Here is a 27,197-nt window from a genome sequence, read left to right on the forward strand (position 1 = left end):
ATATAGGCTATAATAAATAAATGAAACCCAATAAACACATAACATGTGAAAACAAAAGAATATCTTTATTTCAGACATACCATATAAAAATGTTCTAGATCCAGTTTCGTTTTAAACCCTTGTTTTCTAATTTTGCCTATAGATTAATAAAATATGCAACAATCTGGCTCGCACAGAATTGGAGTTTTTAGTTCAGTGTTTTTTATCTCTGATTAGAAAAGCATTCCTTTGTCTCTAATTTGCACACATTCACACCTTTAATGTCTGATCACAGCAGTCAACCCTCACTAATATTTTAGTAGCCTTATCAATACTTTTTATTCTGAAAATGTTTCAAATGTACAGTAATTTTTTTTTTTAAGTTGTAAATAAAACAAAAGATTATTGGAGTATGTTTTACAAGAAAATACAATTCAGTGTTACTTGCCGTTTCATTCATTGTAATTATTTGTGAAATTAATAGCTGATTTCTAATTTCTGAGTGAAAACTGTTTTGTGGTGTCATAAAACAGAATTTTGAGTGATTTTTTTCATTTTTTAATGAAAAATATTTTCAAATAAAATGACCTATGCTTGTTTGACATTGGTGATAGCAAAATCTTTACGTATAATAATGTGAACAATTAACTATGGGAGACAATAAATGTAAGTAATCAAATGAAAATTACTTTATTTATTGAGAAAATCAATATACAATTTATACAACAGTATTTTTCCAAAAAGAATTGTTCCTCATTGAGTAAACAAAAATCATCGTCTTAAAAAAACAAACATTAATCTGTATACAAAACCACAGGGGTTGGACTTCAGAGACAAACAAATAGAGGTAGGCCAATCTTCAACAAGACATTTCATTCTATTATAAAGTTTATTTTGTTGGCACATTAGCATAAATTCATGTGTTCAAATACTGAACACATGGTAGATATACATCCTTAGAAACATCCTGGTTATCCCAGTCCATTCAGTTTCCATCGTTCCTCCATCACATTGTTTCTGTTAGTGAGTAGAGGTCAATAATTACGTGCATACAGCGTCCTGCTTGTGGAATAATCTGCTGTGCCAGTAGTCTGGGTTGTCAAATGAAGTGTTTTGCGCCTCCACTCCAGTACACACTTTTATGAAGGACCTGAGACCAGGCTTTTGTGACTCCTCTCCCACAACAGGCCTTCCATTTAGTGGAATGTTCTGATAATCAGCCTGATCTCCATCCTCAGAGCCAGTTCTCTCAGATGCCTCCATGTCCACATATTCACTGCGCTGTGTAGTGCAATCAGAATCCTCATGTCTTGCAGTCAACCTTGGCAGATTGCTTACATTTTGGTAAATTGCTTCTTTGACGCCACTCTCCACCTCATCCGGACTGCTCGCTGTGCTCTCCCCTGCTACGTTTTGCTGGTGTATGTCTGCACGTATGTCCATGTATTCATACTCAACCACCGCTTCTTGTGGCTGCTGCTCCTCTGAGGGTTCTTCCTCGACAGCGCTGATCTCAGATTGACTCCCGCCAGTACATGTTACTGTTTCATCCAGACCGTATTCACAAGCAGCAGCACCAGACTCCAGGCTGTCCTCTTCAGGGGGACTAGTGGCCTTATCTGACTGTTCGGTTTGTGTTAAGTCAGTGTCTCTCTTCTGTGGTAAAATGTTGCATGTGTAAGGAGAAGCAGGGGAAGATGGTTTGTTCGGTGCAGACGAAGCGTCAGCGCTATCTGTAGCTGAAGGAGAAAGTCGAGGGGGCTCTTTGTTCATTAGCTCGTACTCTTGTGTGGTGTCTGTTTTCGGTGTCGAGAGAGCACTCTTGGAGTTACTGGATATCATTCTATGAGAAATAGTGCTTCTGGAGTCTAAATGAGAAAATATGTGTCATAAAAATGCACACAGTTGAGTCCCAAAAACCACGTACACACTGCAGCTAAAGTCGGATGTCATTTCACCTTTTAGTGCTTAATTCTGTAACACCCAGTTCAGTCATTTACAGGAGAGACAACCGCATCACATGTATTTGTCTCACTTCTGTATGCATAGTGCAAGAAATCACAGGAAAAGAGGTACAATCCTTGACTCATTTGTGTTGCTAGATCTTGCTAGAAAAAACTGCAATCAAGAACAAGCCCATAATAAACTGAAATAAATCCAAATGCTTTATATTGAAAAAAGACCAAAATATTGCAACCCGCATTGTCCAATGTAATAACTCAAAGACGTTTATAATAAGCGGACATGGCAACACAGCAAAAGAGAGCGCTGCAAAGCAGCCTTCCAAGCATAAACAAAACACATCGCTGCTGTTGGCAGTGGTTTTGTTAAAATTGCAGAACAGAACGAGTCTTTGGTCGCTGTAATATTACTTTGATCAAAAATAGCGGATACCAAACACACGAGACGCCAGAATGTTGCTATGGTTACCACAGTGTCAATCATAGCAATTTCGGGAGTTAGTCGTATTCCGTACACAACACAGAACGATAATTTAGGGAATTCACTCATGTATTTAATGCAGTTGTCACTCCTGAAACTTTACAGTGTGTACATGGCAAGTAATACATTTGAGCTCAGTATTGTTTTACCTCTCTCCGTGGGCAGCACGTATCCATAATGGTCCTCATCTACGCCCTCCAGACCTGGGGAGAACGGATCTGACGTCACAGACACGCCGTTGGACATGTAGGCGCTGTCCATACGACTACGACCTCTGCGAAGACTACCTGTTTGAGAAGTAAGTTCAGCCATTTCAATGTCCACCATGGTCCCCCTGCCCTCTGAGCACTCTGAATCTGTCCTCACTGAGCCAGTCTTCCTCCTCTGGGCTCTCATCTGGGTGGAAACAACGCAAGTATATTATTTCACATTCTGTATTTATTTGTGAAATAATGCAGTGTTTTTTTAAATAAGGGTCCACAGAAAAAAATGAGAAGTTTTTAGGACTGTTTAATATTATTATTATTATTTTAGAGCTTTATCAATCCCTGGGGGCAGTTAGTTCCGTCTATTGTGATGCTTCACATATATAGACAACATTTAATACACATACATACAAATACTATAATATATAGATATACATAGCTAAAAAAATAAAATAATAATTTATCAATTATTAATATATTAAAATAACAAACTAAATTAAAACACAATCAAGATGTAAAGTGAAATCATTTAGTCATTATTGCAGGAGAAATACTGGAAATATTGAATATTGTGTTGGACAACGTAGGACCTTCAATCTTTGTCAGTATTTTTTAGATAAATTATTCTGCTCCAGTACAGTAACAAGCTATGACATAAATAAATAATATTTCATAATACAAGTAATATAAAAGCCTATTATGCAATTTTGTACTATTATCTTTATACAAGAAAATATATATGGCTGCGTTTATATTTTAGGAAAGGGGTATCTTGGAATCAAAATGTTTGAAAACTCCTGATCTAATGCATGTCCATACTGTGATATAACAAAACAGTTATTTAAGATGAAAGCTTGTAGTCAAAGTCAACATGATAGATGACATGATATATAAGCTGACCTGTCTAGGGTCGTCCCCTGGGCCAGGGGTCATAGGGAGATAACCTATAGTTGTTGTGTGTTCTGAGGTGCCCTAATGAGAGAAAGAGAGAGAGAGAGAGAGTGAGAAGATGATCATTGTGCAGTTTCTATTTATACCCAGGACATGTTACTTTATTACTATTAGTTCTATTCAGACAAGAATAACAAACATACACTACCATTCAAAGTTTTAGGGTCAGTACAATATTTTTTTTTCTCAGCGGAAATGGATTAAAAAGTAAAGACATTTAAAATGTAACAAAATATTTATATTTCAAATAAATGCTGTTCTTTTGAACTTTCTATTCCTCAAATAATCATGAAAAAAATTATGTCAGTTTCTACAAAAATATTAAGCAGCTAAACTTCAACATTGCTAAAAAAAAAAAAAGTTTCTTGAGCACAAAATCAGCAATAATTATTGAAGGATCATGTGACACTGAAGACTGGAGTAATGGCTACTAGATATCCTGCTTTACCATCACAGGAATAAATCTAAATTTTAAATATACTAATATAGAAAACAATATTGGAACATTTTCACATTACAGTTTTACTGTATTTTGAGTAAATAAATGCAGACTTCTTTCAAAAACATTTTTCAAAAATCTTACCAACCCCAAACTTTTGAACGATCGTGTAAACATGATAGAAATGTTGGACATCTCACCCTGTAGGAGGCCATACGGAGGCGAGAATGACTTCTAGTTGGTGACAGCTGGAGGGGAGTAGCAAAGCCATCCTGCAATACCTCATCATCATCATCTTTCTCCAAGTCTGCCTCTAAATGAGTGCCTTTGACACGTTGGTGGCTTTCCTCTGAACCAGTGCAATTCTGAGCAGGCTACATTATGGCACAGAAATCAATGAAATCAGTCACAAACTGATTTCTAGTGTCTATATTTGACTACTTGCAAAGAAAATCTTGGTTTCTTACTTTCACCACAAGGTATCGTGGTGGATCCCTTGCCATTCTTGTAAATTCATTGGCCAGTTCTTTAAATGTAGGCCTTACATTCTCATCAATCATCCAGCCTAGGGAAAGGTGGGGAATAAAAAGTGTTTATAAGGACCTTCAATGTTTTAAATCATTGCCCAAATGCATCTAGCATCTGCCTTACACTTGACCATGACCATGTAGACATCTATGGTGCAGATCTGTGGTTGAGCCAGCCGCTCTCCTTTCTCCAGTAAACCTGGCACATCATGAGGATGCATAGTTGCGTATGGCTCTGCTCCATATGACATCATCTCCCACACAGTCACACCTGGAATAAATAAGAACATTCACTCAGATAAACTTCTAAACAACTAAAACTGATATTCAACAGTACTGAGACTCACCATAGCTCCACACATCACTCTGATGAGTGTATCTTCTGAAGAGGATACTCTCTAATGCCATCCATTTAATTGGCGTCTGAAAAAAAGAGGCCATTTCATCAGCAACCTCAACAGATGATGCCTTTTTAGTAAACTTATTTCTCATATACATCATTTTATATTAATTTTATTTATATTTAAAAATATATAGACTAACATTGAAAAGTTTGGGGCCAGTAATATTTTTTTGAAGGAAATTAATATTTTTATTCAGCAAGGATGCATTAAATTGATCAAAAGTGAAATTTCTATATTGATCAAAGAATCCTGAAAAAAGTATCAAGGTTATTTTTAAATTGTAGTAATATTTCTCAATAATACTGTTTTTACTGTATTTTTATCAAATAAATGCAGCCTTGGTGAGCATAAGAGGCTTCTTTCAAAAACATAAAAAAATCTTACCGACCCCAAACTCTACAGTAGTGTATCTTATTTCAGGAGAAATTTAATCTGTATATTACCTTGTGCTCACTGTACACATATTTCTTATCATCTGGATAGAGCAGGTCCGCAACCCCAAAGTCTGAGATCTGTACCATGTAGTCACTCTTGAACAGCACGTTGCGTGCAGCAAGGTTCCTATGTGCTATGCAGTGCTCCTCCAGATAATACATGCCCTAAAGATACATACAGATGTTGTGTATAATAATTTTGCACCGAAGAGCTTTATGTAAAGACCATTTGTAAAGAATTTATCAGAACACTTCAGTACATACTCTAATCATCTCACCTTTGCGATCTGCACACACCAGTTGAGCAGACGCTGGGGGTCCAGGCTGTCTTTGTTTTGGCGAAGGTGTTGCAGTAAGGATCCCTGAGGACTGAGCTGGGTGACCAGCTGCAAACTTGTCCCTGGGCAGATCCCAAGGAGACGCACTATATACGGGTGATCCAGGCTTCCCATTGCAAGCATGTGCTGTGGACAGGTGAAAAATAAGTACGAAGGCATGAAGCAATGCATGTATGAGTGTACCTTTAGTGCAAGCTGATGTCTCACATCAGTAATGTCTGTGAAGGTCTGCCGGCCACTCCGGTCTTGGATGGTCTTTATTGCCACAGGGATTTTTACAGAGTCTCCTTCAGGGATCCAGAAACCCTGAGGATAAGTCACTTAAGCTTAATCACGGTCCAGAGAACAGGTAACTCAGTTCAGGATAGAATTGACCAAAGGCAAACTTAAATGTGAGAGGCATTCCAACCTTATTAACAGTGCCAAAGACTCCGTAGCCCAGAAGTTTGCCCTTTCGCAGCTCTTGTGGTTTTAGGATGCGAGCATGCACTTTTGTCCCCTTCTCTCCAGGATCCAGCGGCTCAATGCTCTGTGTGTAGACAGGAGGAAATGCGCATTATATAATATTGATAGCCAAGGAAGTACAGTGGCCAATAACACACTTATGACACAGTTAAAAATGTCTGAATGTCACTTTCAGATGCCGCTGTTTATTTAGTTACTCTCCGCATGCAATGTTCAAATACAATATTAATCTGTATCGCTAGACTCTACATTTGTTACGTACCCTATGTTTACATTACATGCCTTTAAAAGGGTCTTCGCTTTGCTATTTACACTACCGTTCAAAAGTTTGGGGTTTTTAAAAGAAGTCTCTTATGCTCAAGGCTGCATTTATTTGATCAAAAATACTGTAAAAACAGTAATACTGAGAAATATGATTACATTATTACAATTTATAAAAACTATTTTTTATTTTAATTTATTCCTGTGGTGGTAAAGCTGATTTTTCAGGAGTCATTAGTATTCAGTGTCACATGATCCTTCAAAAATCATTCCAATTTGCTGATTTGTTGCTCAAGAATTATTATTGTAAATTGTGAAAACAGTTGTATCGTTTCATATTTTTGTGGAAATAGCAATACATTTTAAATAGGAAGTCAATCCTAAAAAAACCTTTTTTTAAACTGCATTTATTTGAACTAAAATTCTTTTTTTCTGTCAATTTTTGATAAATTTAACGGGTTCTTGCTGAATAAAAGTATTAATTTATTTAAAAAAATCTTACTGACCCCAAACTTTTGAACGGTAGTGTGTATCCATTATAATTAGATCATTGTATTAAAAAATGCAAGGAACCTTATTTTTTTAATTACATATAGGTTAAGTAAAAAGCATTATATTCAAAGAGACCAAATTACTTACCTCCGCGCTCTCAAGGTACCTCCTCAGAGCTCTTTTGCGACGGATTGCCAGGCCTCTGTGATACAGCATGCCAAGCACAAACAGTGCCAAGAGCACAATGATACCAGCAAATACAGCAACTGCTATAACTGCGATCTGAGAGCTGAGAGGAAAATGCTTGGTGAAGGAAAACCTTTGATGTGTATATCTGAAAACGTTTGTACTTTCTAATTGTAACCAGAAGATGGTGCTACAAACCTGTTCACAAGTCTGTCATGATCTACACAGTTTCTGAGCGCAGGGCCTGTGCATCTGGTGAGGGGACAAATACAACAAAGGAACACATTCACATTCCAATACACAGTGTTTTCAGCAAACTCTCTCAATTGGACTTACCCTCTTGTGCAGTTGAGGTGGCATAGCTCACAATGACTTGTTGCATTAGGGTACTTAAATATGGTCTGACCCTTTTCCCCATTCACTCCATTAGGACAAGTAGAAACGCAATGTGGGCCATCCATCAGGTTTAAACATGCTACACACTGATCAGCACCCTGATGCACAGAGAAAGAAAGAAGACAAACTTATAAGTTATATATTAATAGAACAAATATTCCTGTCACTAAGCACCTGCACTAGGACAAACAGTTCGAATGAATTTCTTTATTAAGTCACTGTTAATAGTGATGTATTGCACAATGAACAGATCTGAAGCAAAGTTCCAGCAAAGCCTGTCTGGCAAGTTACTGTAATCAACCAGACATTACACAGAGAGTGCGTGGGTTGGATTTTTTTCTTTTTACCGTAAAAAAGTTGTTCACATCATTATCATAACACCCTTTAGCACTATCATACACAGTAAGAAATATGTGAGAGGTTGATTAAAAATGTGTCAAATAGGCACCGGTAAAAACAAAGACTTGGATACCATAAAGTTGAAGTAAAACAAATCACTAGAACAGCTGATCTAAGTGGGGAAAAATCTGAACTATTTCAAAGGACACACAGACTGTGTTATTTGACAGAATACAAAAGCGAGGATGTGACTCGTGCACAGGAACAGAAACTTGTAGTGTTTAAGAGTCTACATGCCTAAAATGGTTTCCCAGACCGATAGAAAAAATGCATGAGAAAGCTATGGGGCTTCAAATGTGACCTCCAAAAAAAGAGAGAATCTAAAAATTCTCTACAAAAAAAAAGAAAACAAAAGTGAGAATCAGAATCAATTATCAAAATAGATAAATAAACAAACAAACAAATCAATTAAAAAAAATAAGCAATTAATAATTTAACTGAATTGAATTTAAACGAATGATGGAAATGTAATTATTTCTGAAATGAATATTTAGTGTAAATTTTGGGCCAGTGTTATTTAAGTTTTATTTATATATTACGATAGCATTTATTAATATTTTGAATGAGCTTTTATTTGACTTTTAGTGTAAGTAATTTTATTGTGCTTTTGTCATTTTTATTCATTTTGTTCTTTTAATAAAGCTTTTTTATTTTTATTTCAGTTTTAGCTTTAGTCATTTTAGTACTTCAACTTAAATGAAAGTTAAAAAGTTTAAGTTTAAGTTTCTCATTTGATTTTCAATTGTTTTAGTTTTAGTTAATACCAACACTTATTTAAGCCCCCAAGGGTAGCAAAATCATAACAAAAGAAAGAAAAGTTTGAAGTTGCATACTTCTCCTTGGCATGTTTGTTTCCCATTTTGGGGCAGACACTCAGGGTGACAAGCAAGGCACTCTCCATTAGATGCTGCAAACTCCTGTGGCTCTCTGTGGACACACACAGTCCTTCATACACTGAACCAACTTTCAATAAACTTATAAATATATCAAAATAAAACAAATCTACCAAGCACACTGACCCGGAGTAGAGATTGCAGTGAGATACACAGGTACCGTGCCGACTGTGGTTCCTGCATGACAAACATTGCTCAGGCCCCGGGCCCCAGCATCCTGCGTCTGAGCACAACGGGTCACACACATGGCCCTCTTCCTCTGTTTACACGAAATGCAAAGACATGCATGTTAACAATGGATGACAACATAATAACATATGTGAAACAGACAGTACACATTCTGCGGTTAGGGAGGAACTTAACTGACCACACTGGGTCTGGGGTTTGTTGTCCTTGATGTCATTGTTATTACGTCTACGCTGCCGGCGGTTACCGGTGAAGATCTGACTCCAGTCGACAGTGTGGTGATAACACAGGTTTATATTTTGAGTGATGTATACACTGCCATCGCTGATCTCACGCAAGGAATACAGTCCCAGAGATGTGAGGGAGGGAATCTTCATCACCAACAAAGAGAAGGGCCTAATGGAGAGGATGAAATGAATGAGAAATTGGAGCATAAAGGGAGAATGACCGAAAGAAGGGACAGATCCACAGTGATTTCCCCTGAGCACACCACAGGTTCCCATTGCCAGATCACAAATGAAAGCACATGAACCATTCATGACCCTCATCTCATGCCAGTTTGAATATATGCTCATACATGCCCCTGTTATCCTTACAGAAACATTTCACAACTCATCAGGAAGATTGTCATTACTTGGCACGCACAGCAGGAAAAAAGACAATGTTTGCACATGTGATTGAGAGAGATTTGGCGATACAGAAATACCGGTTTTTAGATGGGTTGCAGGGAGTACATACCTCTTAGGGCTGCAGGACAGACATAAGCACATGTGGAGAATGAGGGGAGTAACATACAAAACACAGGGAAAACAAAAAACAATGGTGAGACGCATGCACAATGTTAAACACTGCAGGAATAAAAAGCAATAAAACACTTAGTGGAGAGACAAACATTTAAAGGAATAAAAAAACAGGATGTGACTGGAATACGACACAAAATAATGACTGATGTGCAACACACACACACACACAGGTTAAAAAATAATACATTAATACTTTTATTGAGCCGGGACTCAAACTCAAACTGAGTCGGGACTCAAACTCAGGTCATCTGAAGCACAACAAAGCCATAAAAAATTATATCAGACCATAGGCATCAACTGTTTAATGAAAAAAACACTGGCATTTAAAATCTCCAACCCGAAGGTAATAGCTAATATAGGTAATAAACAGCTATTACCTTCAGGTTGGAGATTTAAGTTCTTTTTTTTTAAATAGGGGGAAACAATGCCTTTTGCCACAGGCATTAAAATGCTTAAATGAAAGATAGCATTTTTGTAGAATTTACTGTGCAGGTCTCAGTGATGAGTCAGTTTGTCTTTTTGATTTTGAGATTTTTATACTGTGTGATTTTCATATTTGTGTATGTTCCTTTTTTGTGTGTGTGTGAATGCATGTTGAAACTCACTGAAATAAAATGTCTCCATGTGCATAATAAAAGTAAACAACAACACACAACCGCACTACATGTCGCTGCCCACAAGGCTATTGACTCTGAACTCTGACTCTGTATTTTTGATTAAATACATTAAGCAATTTTATTAACCCCAACCTTTTGTGTATCAAATATCAAAGTAAAAGAAGAAAAAGGTTTTCTGGAATAACAATAATGCAATTTGAATTTGCATTTCCATTACATCAATTCACCCATTTTCGTATGTTGTAAAAAAGTTAACATTAGACCATGCAAACACACATAAAACACTCTTACACACACCTACACACACTCAGTCTTACTTGTGCAGAGATCTTCCTTGAATGGTAGTGAGACTGGAGAAAATAGACAGATCGCTGAGTTCATCGGGCCAAGACTGAATGTTCAAAATGCCTACAAATCACACACACGCACACTGAGTCACAACATGAGACGGAATGACGTACCAAAAACTACAGCAACAAGAACACAAACAGAGAGCAATCAGGGTATGCCTAAAGTAAAGTATCATACCAGTAATTTCTCTGACAGTGTTAAATACTTTGAGCTTTTCAGGCTCCAGAGGTGGTATGTTATGATAGACGTCTCTGCGGAATAGAACAGTGCAGATATTAGCATAAACAATCTCAGTAATGGACTCTCTGTGGGCACTCATCAATCTGCTCTCTGTTTATTCATTAATTAATAACCTGTGGAAGGCAGTGAAAGAATCTGAGCTGAAGTCTTCATGAGAAATAGCCCATGAATTACGTGTGAAGACCTAATTAAAACCTTCGATGACATTACAGGGGAAAGGTCTGGAATATAGGACAGACTGTTTATGGTACAGTGTTGTTCAGGTCTGAGAGAGCTTATCAGAGTGTGTTTGTGTGTGTCTTACCCTTTGATACCCAAGATCAGAAAATGTAGACTTCCTTGGATCTTGGTACAGTTAATAAAGCTGTCTATGTTACTGGAGTCCACTGTTTGTCTATGATTGGCTCCCGTTCCCTCACATACTAAAGAGAGAAAGATTAATTTTCTTTACTCAAGACTCTTAAGGACATTGAGTTCAATGCATTCATCTGCTATAATCCAGTAAATTAAAATGGTTGGATGGGCACTTTACCTTTGGGACACAGGCCAATGCAAAGTTCACACTGTTTAATGCCATTTTTCTCTTTTTCTGTTTTACCAGGAGGGCAACTGCTCACACATGCGCTGCCATCCACAACAAAGTTTGCTGAAGAAAAAAATAAGAGGAAAGGTCACCCATTCTACATGCTGCACTCATTATTATGTGTCTTAAGAGAGTTACAATATTATCTTTGTGTGTGTGTGTGTGTGTGTTTGACTAACCATTAATGTGCTTTGTAGACTACCATTATTACAGATACATTTATAGGCATAGTTCCTAAAGAAGAGCCGCCTGCCATGAAAGTGTATTTTGTATTTCTTCAACAAAAAAAAAAAAAGAAAAAAAAAAAGGAATTATAAATTTTTTTATTATTTTTTGAAGTAATTATTTATGGTTATTCATGTTTTCCGTTTCGGTGGCTTTTTGGTAGACTTCTGGTAACTGATTTCCTTTGCTCTCATTGCTTAAGTCACATAAAAACATAAATATCAATAACATTTCTATATACAAAATTTTTTATATTATAAAAACATTTATTTTTTAAATAATTATTTTATTTCTAAAGGAATTATTTAGTGGTTATTTCTGTTTTTGTTTCGGTGTCTTTCAGGATATACTTTTAGTGAAAAGGGAAACTTTTAGTCTGTTTTCTTCAGTAGTATTCCTGTATCTCTGATTTGGTTTGTTCATATGTGACCCTGGACCACAAAACCAGTCACATGGGTCAATTTTTTTAAATTGAGATGTATACATAATATACATCAGTGGTTCCCAAACCTGTCCTGGAGTACCCCCAACACTGCACGTTTTATTTGTCTCCCTAATCAAACACACCTGATTCAACTCAGCTAATTAACCCATGTGATAAGGACAGGTCAGGTTTGGGAACCACTGATATACATAATATAACATAAATATATTACATTTACATTAATAATATATAACATAGTATACATAAATAAGCTTTCCATTGATGTATGGTTTGTTAGGATAGGACAATATTTGGCCGAGAGACACTTATTTGAAAATCTGGAATCAGAAGATGCAAAAAAATCTAAACATTGAGAAAATCGCCTTTAAAGTTGTCCATTTATGTTCGTGATTGTGATGCATTCACTCACAAAAATAAAAGTTTTATATCTTTAGGGTAGGAAATATTTTCATGGAACATGATCTTTACTTAATAGCCTAATGATTTTTGGCATAAAAGTTAAATAATTTTGACCCATGCAATGTATTGTTGGCTATTGCCACAAATATACCCGTGCGACTTGTGACTGGTTTTGTGATCCAGGGTCACATATTGCTTAAGTCAGATTTAGCAATCATAGTCTAACAATCATACATTGTGGTTTAGAACCATGTATTATGTTGAAATTCCTAAAAATGTCAACAGCCAACTATCCTGTGTTTTATTTACTTTCCAACGCCAACGCAAGTGGTGTTTGGCGAGTGTTAATTGTGGACTCAAATTTAATCTAAAAGTAAAACACAGTAAAGGGAGTGGTGTAGCACGATTCAAATCTGGCATTTGTTTAAACTTGTGTTATGTTTAACGTTGTTGTTTATGGTCTTCCATGGATACGTCAATGCAGTTCTGATGCACTGTCAATGAGGCATGTCACCCAAAGCTCTCACTGAATGCTCCAAGAGTTCATTCACAGTTCATTTACAATAATTTACTAGACCATACATCAGTTCTACCAAGTTAAAAACCAGTTATCTTTGAATTACAATCCTAGATCTTTATCCACCAAGCCACCATTCCCCAGAAACTATTTATTTTCTGGATCATGCTTTAGTGAAGACCTTTCTCTGTGGTAAACCGGGTGTTGTGGCTCGTAACTCACGGGGACATTTGGGTACGCAGATCGATCCAAATTGATACATGGCTTCAGAGTTTGGCTCTAGCTGAAAGGTCTGTCGGTTATACACCAGAGGCCAAGGGCAGTGAGGGACGCAAGAGCCTGAGTGATTGACATGCCGACATGCCTTTTTGAAAAGAAAAAAAAGAAAAAAAATGAGTTAAAGTTTGTTACAATGCTTTGTTTTGTTTTCATTGTATTTGTTTCTTACAATAGATGTGACAGATCTTGAGCAATGCAATGAGAGCATTATGACAATAGTGCTAGTACTCACAAAGCAGTCTGTGTCCTTTGGTCCAATGCAGCCTCCAGCACACTCTGTGTGGCAGCACTCATTAGGGTTGGTCCCAAAACAGTGGCCATGACACTGAGGTGCACACACTGTTTTTGTCACTGAAAAACACACACAGACAAAATACTTCTGTATTATTGTGTATGACTAAAATAAAGTTATTAAATTATTCAAACAATATAATTTAATGAATAATTTTATTCAGCAAGGATGCATTCAATTGACAGTAAAAGTGACAGTAATTTAAAAATGTTACAAAAAAAATTCATAAAGAAACCTGAAAAATCACAGTTTCCACAAAAATTTTAGCTGCACAACTGTTTTTAACATTGATAAATGATTCTTGTTAAATTTTTTAATGTGTCACTAAATCAGCATATTAGAATGATTTCTGAAGGATCATGTGAAAATTCAGCTTTGCCATCACATGAATAAAATGAAATTTCCAAATATTTTGAAATATATGAAAACAGTCATTTTAGATTGTAATACTTTTTCACAATATTAGTTTTACTATATTTTTGTTCAAATAAATACAGCCTGGTTGAGAATAAGAGACTTCTTTCAAAAACATTAAACAATTTAATCCAACCCCAAACTTTTGAACAGTGGTGTCGTGAAATTAATCTCAGTTACTTACATTTCTGGCACTGATCTTTATGTGGACCCCAGCAGAATTCTCCGCATGCAGAATCACATGACCCTATGAACACAAAGAGAGGTCAAATATCTAAATGAGTGCAGTCAAAGGAATAGTTCACAAAAGAAATTACACTTTATCATTTATAGATTCTTATTTGGTTCTAACCCAGTATTGTCTCATTTAAACTCATTTTGTGCTTTTGTTTCAAAACAGCATTTTTAAACAATGAAATCATTGGTGCTAAATGCCATTGGTTCTTGAACATATATTCAAGAGACTGTTCCTTAAAAAAAAAAAAAAAAAGATTTAAAAAGGCTTCAGAAGAAGTCTTTTAGGCTACTTTTCTTTCATATCATCATCATCCACATTCTATTATGGTAGATAACATCTCCTATTATGCTTTAAAGATGGAACTCAACAATATGGGGATGGGACATCATGGGGTGAGTAAACGATTAACATTTTCTGGACATGAATATAAAACATAATTCAATGACACATATCTATCTCACACACTCAATCTATAACCACCCAATCAGGGTGTGAATGTACAAACCTTTTTCTCCATTGTGCTGGATCTGGATTTGAGCATCACTGTCTCTTACAATGTCCTTCCAGTTGATCCATGGAGCATGACTGAGGTTCCTGTTATGGACAATCTGTACTCCACCTTCCAAGATCTCTGCAGGGGAAACATAGAGGGGTATATATATAAGCTGGCTGCACTGTATTGAGCATGAAGGTTAATTTTAAGTTTCTGTTTCCCATCAAGAGGTGCTGTTATAGTTCTTGGAAATGTCTCAGAATGTCCAGGGTAATGTCAGCAAACCACCACGTAGGACAAACTACATCCAACAGGAGTAACTGTCGACGAAAGAAGAAGCTGTCTGAAAGGGATGTCCTTGTACTAACCCAGATTGTCTCCAAAAAACTTAAAGGAGTCATAACCTAGTATTACCTTGGATACCCACGCTCTATTATAGTCTTTCAGGCCCTTCTAAAAAATAAAAGTGGAAAAAAAATAAAAACAGAGCTCCTCTGACCCTTATTTCTGAAGGCATTATTGTCTCGCGAGATCTGATGCGATATTTTGGCTGTCGTGGACAGTCATTTTAATAATGCAAATGAGGGGCGCGTTGATTGGTGGCAGGAAGGAGGGGGGTTGACACCGCAGGTAACTTCAGCATATCATTCCAAAATGACATCATGGCGCAAGTTGTGAATGAACCCGACCTGGCCGCGACCTACGGGATTCAACCGTATATGTATGAGCCAGACTCTGAACCTGAGCTGGAAGGGAAGATGTAGAGTCGATGGAAGGACGTCTACATCAAGATGTCTCTGAATGGTAAAGACAATCATTTTGACTGAGACATACATTATACCTTTTATTTAATGTAGATTACATTAACGGAGATGTAGTCTACTTTTTTTATCAGCTTACAGTGGTTATTGAGATCAACGTTTGCTATCATGTGGTGTTTTTGCCTTGTTTCACGTTGTGGTTTTTTAGACATTCAATATTTTTCTTCTACAGACATGTAACGTGATCTTTTTCTGTATGTTTATTATTACTTGACTGACTGTTTGTTTTATTTATCTATCCTTATCTATTCTATAAAATCCGCGTCATTAAAAATTAATTTAATCCACTGGTCCCTGACAGCTTGGTCCGTTCTTAGGAGAGAAAACACATTTACATGTTGATTCTGGCAGTCAACAACAGAGCAACTCACGTGTGCACTACGTTTCTGCATCTTTCGCGACTGAATATGAGGGGGAGAGGGGCAGGGCGGGCTTCCTGCAGCATAGGTCTGCGGTGTCCATATATGGTATATCCTGCCCCGTCTTGACGTCAAGTCGGGGCAGAAATTAAAATCTTGTATTTGAGTGCGTGTGCACGTGGGCTGGTTTACGAACCCAGGGGTAAACAAACGCTTCACTTTTAAATATCGGCTTCCCGGCCAGTGTATAATCTTTAGGCAATCATAACATACATTGATTCTCGTGGAAAAGTGAAAATTACAGGTTATGACTCCTTTAAAACCACAGCTGCCCAACTCACTGCAGAATTAAATGCGCGCCTTGACTCTCCTGTTTCCACCAAAGCTGTTTGTCGGGAGCTACACAACACTGTCACTGTCAGTCACTACACTGTCAGTCGGGAGTTAATATTCATGGTTGGGCTGCAATAGCCAAACCTTTGGTCACAAGGTTTCAATGGTGCCAACAGTGCAAATCTTGGGCTGTGGACAATGTGAAACATGTATTGTTCTCTGATGAGTTCACCTTCACTGTCTCTCACACACGTGTACAGTTACGGTGTGGAGAAGCTACAAAGAGGCTTAACACCCGAACAGTTGCATGCCCAGAGTGAAGCACGGGTGGATCAGTGATGGTTTGGGCTGCAATATCATGGCATTCTCTACTGTGCTTGATGAGCACGCCACTGCCAAGGACTACCAAACCATTCTGGAGGACCATGTGCACCTAATGGTTCAAACATTGAACCCTGAAGGGGATGCTGTGTACCAGCATGATAATGCACTAGTCCACACAGCAAACCTTGTGACAGAATGGTTTGATGAACATGAAAGTGAAGTTGAACATCTGTCATGGCCTGCACAGTAGGGTGGTCCAATTGTCATGCTCTTAACCCTTCAAATTGTTCCTTTATATAAGAAAATACAGCATGCCAATTTGTATGGCAGTAACATAATAATTACTGGTAGCTCAATAGCTTTAAACTTTCTGAGATTTTGATGATTTTCGTAAAAAACGATCATTTGAATTGGTATTGTACCTGGCTAGTAAAATTCCCAAAAAATCTCCACATATTCCATATGCACCATATATTCCTAAATATGTATTTTAGATGCATATCTCAGTTTACTGATTGTAGAAACTAAATCCAAATTAATCCATCCATGACCCGGTTTAGCAGATTTACCTTTCCTGGTGGAATCAATACATATTGATGATCACCTTGGTTATTGTTTGGGTTTAGAGCACATTTTTTGGTTTAAAAATGACATTACGTTCCTTGAAATTGACCCGGAACTTTGGCCGAATCAAGCAGATTATCAGGAGGCACAGGCAACCATACATGCAATGAAAGTAGTCAATGATCACGCCGAGAGGAGTGGCTCTGATTCAAGAATACAATGGCTATCTCACACACTCTGAAGAACAATTGCAGTTTCTCCTTCATGTGGTGGAAGATCAACGACGGATCTATCCAGACTGCAAAAAGTCAACACTGGCTGCTGAGCATCAGAAATGAGGGATTGTTGAAAACTTTGTGCTTTTTTTTAGATTGTTGTCATGTCAGTGTTGCTCTGATTTCAATAAAATGTAGTTCATTTGCAGCAACTTTTAATATTACTTGCATATCACAATAACGCCGCATAGCTTAACATAGGCAATCTTCCACATGATTGAGCAACCTCTAAATATAATTTGCATATTTCCAATTTTGAAGTTAAAAGGAACCGTTTAAGAGGTTAAGACACTAACATTTTGCAAAAAAAAAAAAAATTGGACTTGATAAGGACCACCCTACTGCACAGTCACCAGATCTAAATATTTTTGAGACACTTTGGGGTATTTTGGAGGAGCAAATCAGAAAATGTTTTCCTCCACCAGTATCACAGTGACCTGGCCACTGTTCTGGAAAATAAATGGCTCAAAATCCCTCTGGCCACTGTGCAGGACTTGTTTCTGTCATTCCCAAGACGAACTGATGCTGTATAGGCATCACAAAGGCACTACACCTAACTAATAAATGATTGTGGTCTAAAACCAGGTATTTTAATTTCATTGTCCAACCCCTGTATGTGCCCCTTCAATGCATCTTTTCTGACATCTCATATGAGTTTGGACAGGCCAAATTATATAAAATATGCAGTTTGAATGATGTGATCCACAAAACACACAGACACACTTCTGCCAGGCTCAAGCTCTTTTGAGGGCCTGTCTGTATATCAGTTTGCTCTACTGAGTGAAATGGGTGTGCCAGAGCTACACTATGCAAATCTGCCAGATTCCTAAATACTCCTACACACTTCTGCAAAACACTGATGTCAAATTTACTTGCTGTCACATCCATTTGTTTTGAGAAGGTAGCTTTACAAGATCATAAATGCTCCACAGAAAGGAATTATCTAAGGAAGCATTTGTAATCCAAGAGATTTTTGTCCTAACCATCCACAACTAATGGCAGGACACTCCTGAATGGCAGGGCACTTTGTTGATCACTTGATTTCTGTTTCTGCAGTGGCACGCTGCATTTTTTTACAATCTGATCTCACCTGTAAGGTTGGTGAGGCCCAGATCTTCCAGGCCACTGTGACTCTCAAAGTTATGGAAGACAGAGAGGGCCCATTCCTTCTCATACAGGCTGCTACCACGAATCACTCTGAGCTGGTCCAGAGGCAATCTACGGAACTGGTTCATAGCAATGAGGATGTAGCCTGTGACTTCTCGGATACTCTGAAAGAGAAGCACAAGACAAGCATGTTACAGTAATCAGTAATGTTATGTTACAGTAATGTTACAGCCAAATCAACCATTTCATATATGTATAAAAAATTATCCTACTCCAAGAAATGAAAAATCGAGGTCATTCTCCATCTGTGTGATCTCAAGATTGCCCATGACAATCTCACATCCGGTGTAGCGTTCCTTCAGGTTGTTGTAGTGTTGTGCAGGGGTGCCAGTGGAGCTCAGAGCATTCTTGGTGCCCGTGCAAACTGGTGGGGAAAGAAATTGCTTACATCTAATTACGTTGTAGGCTACTGTATATGAGTTTGTGGATCATTTGAAAAGAAATTTAAAGTCACAACCTTCATTGTCTTTTTAAAAAAAAGAAAAAGAAAGAAAGAAATTAATACTTTCATTCAGCAGACAGTAAAGTGACAGTAAAGACATTTTTATTTATTTCAAATAAATGTTCTGAAAAGTGTTTTTGATCATGAAAATGTTTCTTGAGCAGCAAATCAGCCTATTGGAATGATTTACTAAAGGATCATGTGACACTGAAGACTGGAGTAATGATGATGAAAATTCAAAACAATTAATTGAAATTGTAATCCTATTTCACAATATTACTGTTTTAGTGTATTTTGATCGAATTAATGCAGCCTTGGTGAGCATAAGAGACTTCTTTCAAAAACATTTAAAAATCTTAACGACCTTACATTTTTCAATTGTATATTATTACAAAGATTAATTTTAGCAAAGCCCTTAGTTTTGGCTTATGAACTAGTCTGATACTGGGTGTTTTAAACATTTACTCATGTTACTGCTCACTTGCCTGCATGACTTCCAAGTGCAAGTATATTAATATTCATGCATTTTCCCTATACAAACCAAAGGGCAAAGTAAACTTCCTGGAGTAATCTACCGCATGCTAGATATGCTGCCCGTAGACATGTTAAGTAGTAAATAACCCGGAACACTTCTTTATGATATACCGTTCAAATATATAGGCTGATAATCTGTTTGACCGTCTATTTGTAAATGGCAATAATGTATGAGACTGCAGAAGAACAGCCTCTGTACACATATATAGCCCCTTTGAAGTGGCCACTTCCACACAAGGCTTCCACTCACAGCGCACACAAAGACATCATGCAGCAGCCACACCACAAGGTCATTTACATAATGAGGGCAAGGTCAGAGGTCACCAAGATGCTGCAGGTCAGGATGTAGTACAAGACAACTGAAAGTCCCTAAACAGACTTAAAAAGAGACGAGCGTAATAGTGGGAAACAGCTTCAGACAGAGATGGAATCTAGGGTTAGTGGCCTGAGGTGACTGAGACATGACAACTGATAGAGAAATCACTCTTGCTCTCTCACTCACCCCACCTCTAAAACACTCAAGGGTCTTCCTTGAGTGTACTGCAGTGCATGTTTACCATGAGCACATGTGTGCATGCACTTACTTAACTGACACTCTGTGTATCACTCTGTAATACAGTGGCATCCAAAATTACCCAAGATGCATTGTAGCATACAGATTTGAGATCCTGGTTTTGTGAGACATGACAATAAACCTAATCTTCTAGTTATATCAAGAATATTTCAGGTTAAATTCAGTACAAATAGACATTTAGTAAAACTCAACTTCAGTTTGAACATGAACAGAGAATACGTCTAAAGAAGTACACTCAGAATAAAAACCATCCAGCTGAAGGCCTGTTCACACCAAGAATGATAACTATAGCGATAACTATATTGGCGTCCACACCAACACAGGATACCGCTTTGTTTAATATAATCGCGAGCTGTGGTCATGACATCTGGTACTTGTTATATTCAAGCTCATTTAAGGTCCAGTGGATTCTGTTTGGCTGTCAATATTTTTATTGTTCATTAGCTGGAAAATATAATTCTGAAAGTGATTCCAACAATATTGTTTTTCTCATTATCATTACATCTATGTTGTGGACTTCCCTATTCTCATAGAATTAGTACAATTATTTAAAGTTTATAGTTATCATCTTTGGTTGAACGGCCCTTAATAGTTTTATGTTGTAAGAACGTTTTCCTAATGTTCTTGTTGCTTTAATGATAACAAAAACATTAATTTCTTATGTTTTAAGACATTTTTTCTTGGTAATATGAACATTCTGGATAACATTCGCATAATGTAAAGTTTGTATTGTTGTTAAAGCACCTTCTGTAAAAAAAATATTTAAGCTTTATTTTCTGTTGCATAAGTTTTGCTTAACAAAGGCAAAGCAAACTAGCACAGGAACTGAGCATGTTTGAGCCAAACCTGTACGTCACACAACAAACCACAATCTAAGACAGTACTTCTCAACCCTGTCCTGGGGACTCCCTACCACTGCACATTTTGGATGTCTCTCAAATCGGACACACCCATTTTGGGTTTTTGCTGACTTTATTAATGAGCTGAATCAGGTGTGTTAGATGAGTGAGACATCCAAAATACACAGTGGTAGGAGGCCCACTAGGTTTGAAAACTGGCCTTAAGCCGGGTGCAAGCGATTTTTGCCACGATTTGGTCGTCTGAGACAAATTTTGTCGATCCTAGGCCAAAATATGAAGTCTTTGATTGCTAGTTTGACGAATAACCAATAAGGAGTGGGACTACAGTGCCAATAGGAGCACAGAACCACATGACGCAATTAGTGAGACAACAACAAACCACCACTTGCTCCACAAACATCTATGTTGTTGTTGTTTTTTCTCAGTTTTCTTTTCAAGAAAAGCCATGATCAAAATTAAAGCTAGAGATTGTTTTTGTTTGCTAGCCACCATTTCTATCCCACATGTAAATGCAGCTCACAGTCACTGAACATGTCACGGATTGATGATGTAAAACTCTGGATGAGTCTTCGTGTGTGCGTCTGTTTTTAACGTGTCTTGACTGCCGTACGGTCTGACTTTAATGAAAACTGAGATCCTACAGTGTGACATGGCTTCCAGCAGGAATCATGTTTGTACAGTCAGACAAGCAACAATCATGAAGGACTATTATAAATTCTTCAGTGTTCACCTGGCTTAAGAAACCCAATTTCATTTAATTTAGACAAAATCTGTACTGTGTTTTGCCTTTGTAGAGCAGAGTTGTGTAAATCAACCTTTAAAGGTGGGACGAGCCGGCCACAAATATGTCGATGGGGCGTGAGTTTAACTTTGAATATAGGTTTTAAGAACATTGAAAATTACATTGTAAAACAAACACAGCAAGTTCTGGCTGGTGAACCTGCTTGCGATCGCATTCAATAAACCCATTAATCATAGTGCTGCTGTAAAATATTAGTTGTGTGCAAACAACACTCAGGAAGAACAAAAAAATCTTTAAACATTGGGAGCCGGCAACTGCCTGAGAGCCAAGAGAACCTAGTGTGCATTGTGGGTATTTTGCGAGGGGGTTAAACGGTATATTCCCGAGACTGGCAGAGTGTAATGCTCAGCTGCATGTCTGAGGCCTAAGGCTCTATCTGGCTATGAGATCTAGAGGGGCATTATTAATGAACAAAGCACAGTATTGTCACTTAGCTATAAATGTGTGGCTCTGTTAATGTGTAGCTCTGATTGACACTGACTGTGTGTGTGTGTGTGTGTGTGTGTGTGTGTGTGTGTGTATGCAGGGCTGAGATCATACAACCAGACAATAGGACGAGTGTGAGCGTAGTACTCTATCAACAGGAGGGGGAGTCCAGAGGGTTGGGGGTGATGCATAGGGACATAATCTAAGTGTGACCGCTGTCCTTTACATTGCTCCAGCCTATATGTTACTGCATCCTGAAATGTGTACAACCATACCACTGAGTGACTTTACAACAGCAGTCAAACTCACTGAACTGTGCTTCTGATACTCCCGAGGAATGAAGCTGGAGGGGACGAGTTATGGCAGCATCTATTCTGGGAACGCATAAAAATGTGCTGCTTACAGGAAGTGCTGTAACATGGGTTGCTGTTTGCACTATTCTGTATGCAAATTCTGCAATTTTATCTTAGATAAAGAACAAATGCAAAATTTGAATAATTAATAAATAATGAATACATCTGAACACTGCAAACACAATAAATATATCTATAAACATGGCCCTTTTATTTCTAGTTTCTGCAATATAAGTTATATATTGACCAATTTTGGATATTAATCTGTAGATGGTCTTTTCTGCATATTCTTAGATTTTAATCGACTTTTTTGCAACTTTTAACCCACATAATGCATTCAAAATTGGCATACATTTTTTTGCATTCCCAGGTCTGGTTTATATTGATTCTCTGTAACACTTTACAATAAGGTTTCATTAGTTAACATTAGGCTAACTAATGTATTAACTAACATGAACTAACAATGAACAAATAATTTGTTACAGTATTTATTCATCTTTGTTAATGTTAGTTAATAAAAATACAATTGTTCATTATTTGTTCATGTTAGTTAACACTAACAGTGCATTAACTAATGTTAACAAATACAACTTTTGATTTTAATAATGTATTAGAAAATGTTGAAATGAATGATTAATAAATGCTGTAGAAGTATTGGTCATTCTTAATTCATGTTAACTAAAGTAGTTAACAAATGTTAACTAATCAAACCTTATTGTAAAGTGTTACCTGATTTTCTAACAAAACAACATCAAAACAAGATTAATATTACTCTGGAAAGTTTTCAAACAAAATATATTTGCCTAATTTTATTTTACTTGCAAAAACTTTCACTTTCAGATGAAAAAGAGGATTTTTTTTGTTGTTGTGCTGCAATGGTTTATTAATTGCATGCATATTCATGCTTATCAACAAAATTCAGCCCCAGAAGTGCTTGTGAGACATGGTAAAAAGGCTAAATATAATTTACAAAAGTATTTTTGGGACAAATTTATCTCATAGATGTAAAAAAAGAAGGAAAGAAAGAAAGAAAGAAAGAAAGAAAGAAAGAAAGAAAGAAAGAAAGAAAGAAAGAAAGAAAAGACAAGATTGCAAAAGGAGTAAAAAAAAAATTAAAGGTTATATCTCTTAATAATAATAAAAAAATCTAAGTGATAGCCTATGTATTTGTATGATAGTCTTGACCCAAAGTTTGGCTCCTAAAGTTTTGTTTTTAATTTCTCGCTTCCAGGTCAAAATAGACCTGAATGTGTTATGAGGTTAAATGGACAGTGCTTTTTTTCAGTGAAAAGACAAGACTTTTCATCCCTTTTTTGTCATTCCATTCTTTCCATATTTCATATTGTACATTATAATATTGTGATGCCTAATTTCACTTAAGCATTACAATTTTTTTTTGATTTCTGATCGATTTTTTTTTAGACAAAATAGTAGACATTTTTAATATTTACCTGCCATAACATTGAGTAATTATTGTACTGACCAGAATTTTCATCAGTGCATCCCTATTATCTGTCCAGCAGTCAGTGATGATGAATGAGGAATGAAATATGAGAAACACCCTTATAGAAAAGGTTATGCAGCCATGCACATGTAAAGGTGAACACACCCACATGACATATTTGCTGTTGTGCCAGGTATTGTCTAGATAGCATGTGCATATTAATACACACACACACACGATATTTGGATGCTAATAATGCATGGATTTTTGGAGTCCTGTTCATTCACACAAGTAATCTTAAATCAACAGTATCAGAGACAGTGAGCAGAAGCCACTATGGACCATACAATAGAATCCAGCAGCACACAATGATTATAGTTCAAAGAGAGTCAGGGCGGGGACTGGGCACTCATGACAGACAGAACAAGAGACAGAAAAAAGAGGGTGAGTGGAAGAACCCATGAGGGAAAGCAAAGATAGATTAGTAGACACACTGAGAAAGATATGACACTAGTACTAGTGTCAAACTGAAAGAAGAGCCGACGTTAAACAAAAAAAGACAACTTCCAAAACACACATCCACGCCTATTCACGAGAACTTCTGCAAGTACAGACTGCTCCAGATCTGAGGCCGTTACGTTCGGCTGTTGGATGGAAGTGTGCATGGTTTCGGTCTTTTCTTTTTAAATCTGTTCAATGAAGTGTTGCATTTCTCTTTGAAAACAAACAGGCTTTACCTATCTATTGGATATTGCGCTTTTATTAGGTCAGAGCAGATGTCTTCCGTTCAAAATCTTCTCCGTTTTTTTTCTCTCCGGAAGGAAAGGGTGATTAGATTATTAACTTAGTAAAGTCCTTCCTATCAAACCTCTTGTATGCTTAAAAGAGGCTGAACTTTGGAGCCATGACTGTAAAGGAGTTATTAAAAAGCGGTTTATGATATGGCACTATAAGTCCCACACCTTATTCTGTTCAGCTGAGTAACGTATGATTGGCGGCAAATGTAAGTGATTGGCTATCAAGGGACTCACAGTGCTTGAAGCTAATGTTCTCTGAAAAAGAGCTCCTGAGGATAAAAGATTTGTGCCCTAAAGCTTAAGTTGAAACTGGTTTAATCATTTCAAGAGAGTAAATATATCAAGTCAACATGACTCACCACTGTGCCACATGTTATAGTTGAGGGTAATTTACAACAAGTATGCATAATTATAGGCTAATTATTTTGCCTCATTTGTTGTCTGGCTAATGGCATAATCAGATAATCAAAATCCTACTGTAAAAGCATATAGTCGCCATTATGTTAGACATGTTCCCCTATTTTTTAGAAATGTTTAAGCTCATCCCACCCACACACACTTCTCAAATCATTCACTCTTGTCCATTCTTATAAGAACAATTAAGTCCTAATCTAGGGTTGTGGTCAACAGCTATGTCTATAAAGTCCAAGTGAGTGTTTGACATGATGACGTCAAGCAGTGACACCAGTATCCTGCACTGTGACATGGTAAACTTCATATAAAACATTATATATGCCACTATTATGATTTCTACATAAGTTTTAATGACTACACGGGAAGTGAAACTTTTAAAAATCAATTTGTCACACCACAGGACTATTTAAGTGCAAAAAGCTGAAAGTCGTTTAAACTGGTGAAAAACTTGTGGCCAGTCACAGCACCTGCTTTCTTTTATACAGATAAATTGGCTAGTAGGCTACTTAAATATAAAAAGTTAATGTGTGTTAACGTTACTGCTTAACTACCCAGGTAAAGATTACATTCTATTACATAGTTTAAATGTGAAATAACCCATGAAATCTAAACAAGGGAATAAACCCAGGGGTTTTAAGGGGGCATAAACCATGACAAGAAAATCAAACAAATCGTTAATATTTAAACTCAAACGAAGAATTGTTAGGGGAGACAACGATCATTTTCAACAGAAATTCACATTATTTAGGTATAGGCTATAAGTGTGTAGGCATTTTAACAATAATATTTATATCTGTATAAGAGAATTAAGACTTTTATACCTTCTAGAGTTTGTGAAGTTACTGGCTGGAGAAGACAGAAACACATCAGCGCGCTGAGCGCGAGCACCTGCTGTCTCATCTCGTCTCGCGAGTGAAGGATCGTCTCGAGCTGACACGAGCGCGCCCTCAGACATACCGCGCGCTGCGGAAAATCCAGACACCAAGTGCTCCCCTCTCAAGGAAGATGGACAGCGTGAGGGTGATATTGGATGAAGTTTTATGCTAAAATAAAACATCCACGAAATTCATTTAGTTGTTTACTTCGGCTGCTCTCCCTGTTGAATAATCTCTGTTCCCTGTCAGATAATCCGCGTTGTGTGTATCATCATCAAAAAGTTCCGCTTTGCAGTAGCACCATTCTCATTGGATTTTCCCACTTAGTCAACGGATAATAAACTATTTACTAGGCTAAAACGAGATTAAGAGAGTGAGAGGGAAAGTTGAAAGTATGACGCAGGCTCACCACTCCCTGAGTGTACACTTATGATGTTGAGATGTGGATTGGCCCGATAGAGCGCTGTGCTATTTACCAATCACTGCATGAACACTGCGCTTCTCCACCCTTCGGAAACTGGCACAACAGCCTGCCGTGACTCACAAACCAATGGGCTATATGTTTCTTCATGAAGTAAAGAATTGAAATTAGGGTCACCTTTGACTAGCCTACTTACAATCTTGAAAAAAAAGAAAAAACAATTTTTTTTTTTTTTTTTTAGATTATGTTGAATCCATGTCCTGAAATAAAATCATTTCAACATCTTAAAATAGTCTTCATAATTAATGAAACACAACATTGTCAGCGTAGTAAATAAATGGATCAATCGTTCGGTCTCACTTTTTTGTGATTCTTCGGTGATTTGTATTGTAATCTTTAAAGTTTCTCCTTACCTGTTGAAAGTATGATGACGCACTAACGTATTTCTAAAAGCTGATTGGCTTGAATGGTTATCTCTGTCAATGATTGGATATATGCGGAAGGAGGCAAATTTCTTT

At 37.1% G+C, this 27,197-nt stretch overlaps 1 protein-coding gene across 1 annotated transcript; it reads right to left on the minus strand.

Moving 5' to 3' along the window:
• Positions 1-653: 653 nt before the first annotated feature.
• On the minus strand, positions 654-26,681 carry erbb3b (erb-b2 receptor tyrosine kinase 3b). The gene is made up of 28 exons (XM_084427929.1): positions 26,205-26,681; positions 18,950-19,101; positions 18,661-18,841; positions 14,907-15,032; positions 14,348-14,410; positions 13,690-13,808; positions 13,401-13,542; positions 11,542-11,655; positions 11,314-11,431; positions 10,947-11,020; positions 10,736-10,826; positions 9,180-9,394; positions 8,939-9,071; positions 8,753-8,846; positions 7,461-7,618; positions 7,323-7,376; positions 7,086-7,227; positions 6,130-6,249; positions 5,928-6,026; positions 5,661-5,846; positions 5,392-5,547; positions 4,892-4,967; positions 4,669-4,815; positions 4,485-4,582; positions 4,218-4,391; positions 3,528-3,599; positions 2,571-2,817; positions 654-1,847 (listed from the first exon to the last, which is right to left on the minus strand). The coding sequence occupies exons 1-28, from the start codon at positions 26,281-26,283 to the stop codon at positions 1,021-1,023; spliced, it is 4,257 nt and encodes a 1,418-aa protein (XP_084284055.1). The 5' UTR covers positions 26,284-26,681; the 3' UTR covers positions 654-1,020.
• Positions 26,682-27,197: the final 516 nt, after the last annotated feature.

The sequence above is a fragment of the Rutilus rutilus genome, assembly GCF_951802725.1.
Source record: "Rutilus rutilus genome assembly, chromosome: 13".
NCBI classification, from domain to species: domain Eukaryota; kingdom Metazoa; phylum Chordata; class Actinopteri; order Cypriniformes; family Leuciscidae; genus Rutilus; species Rutilus rutilus.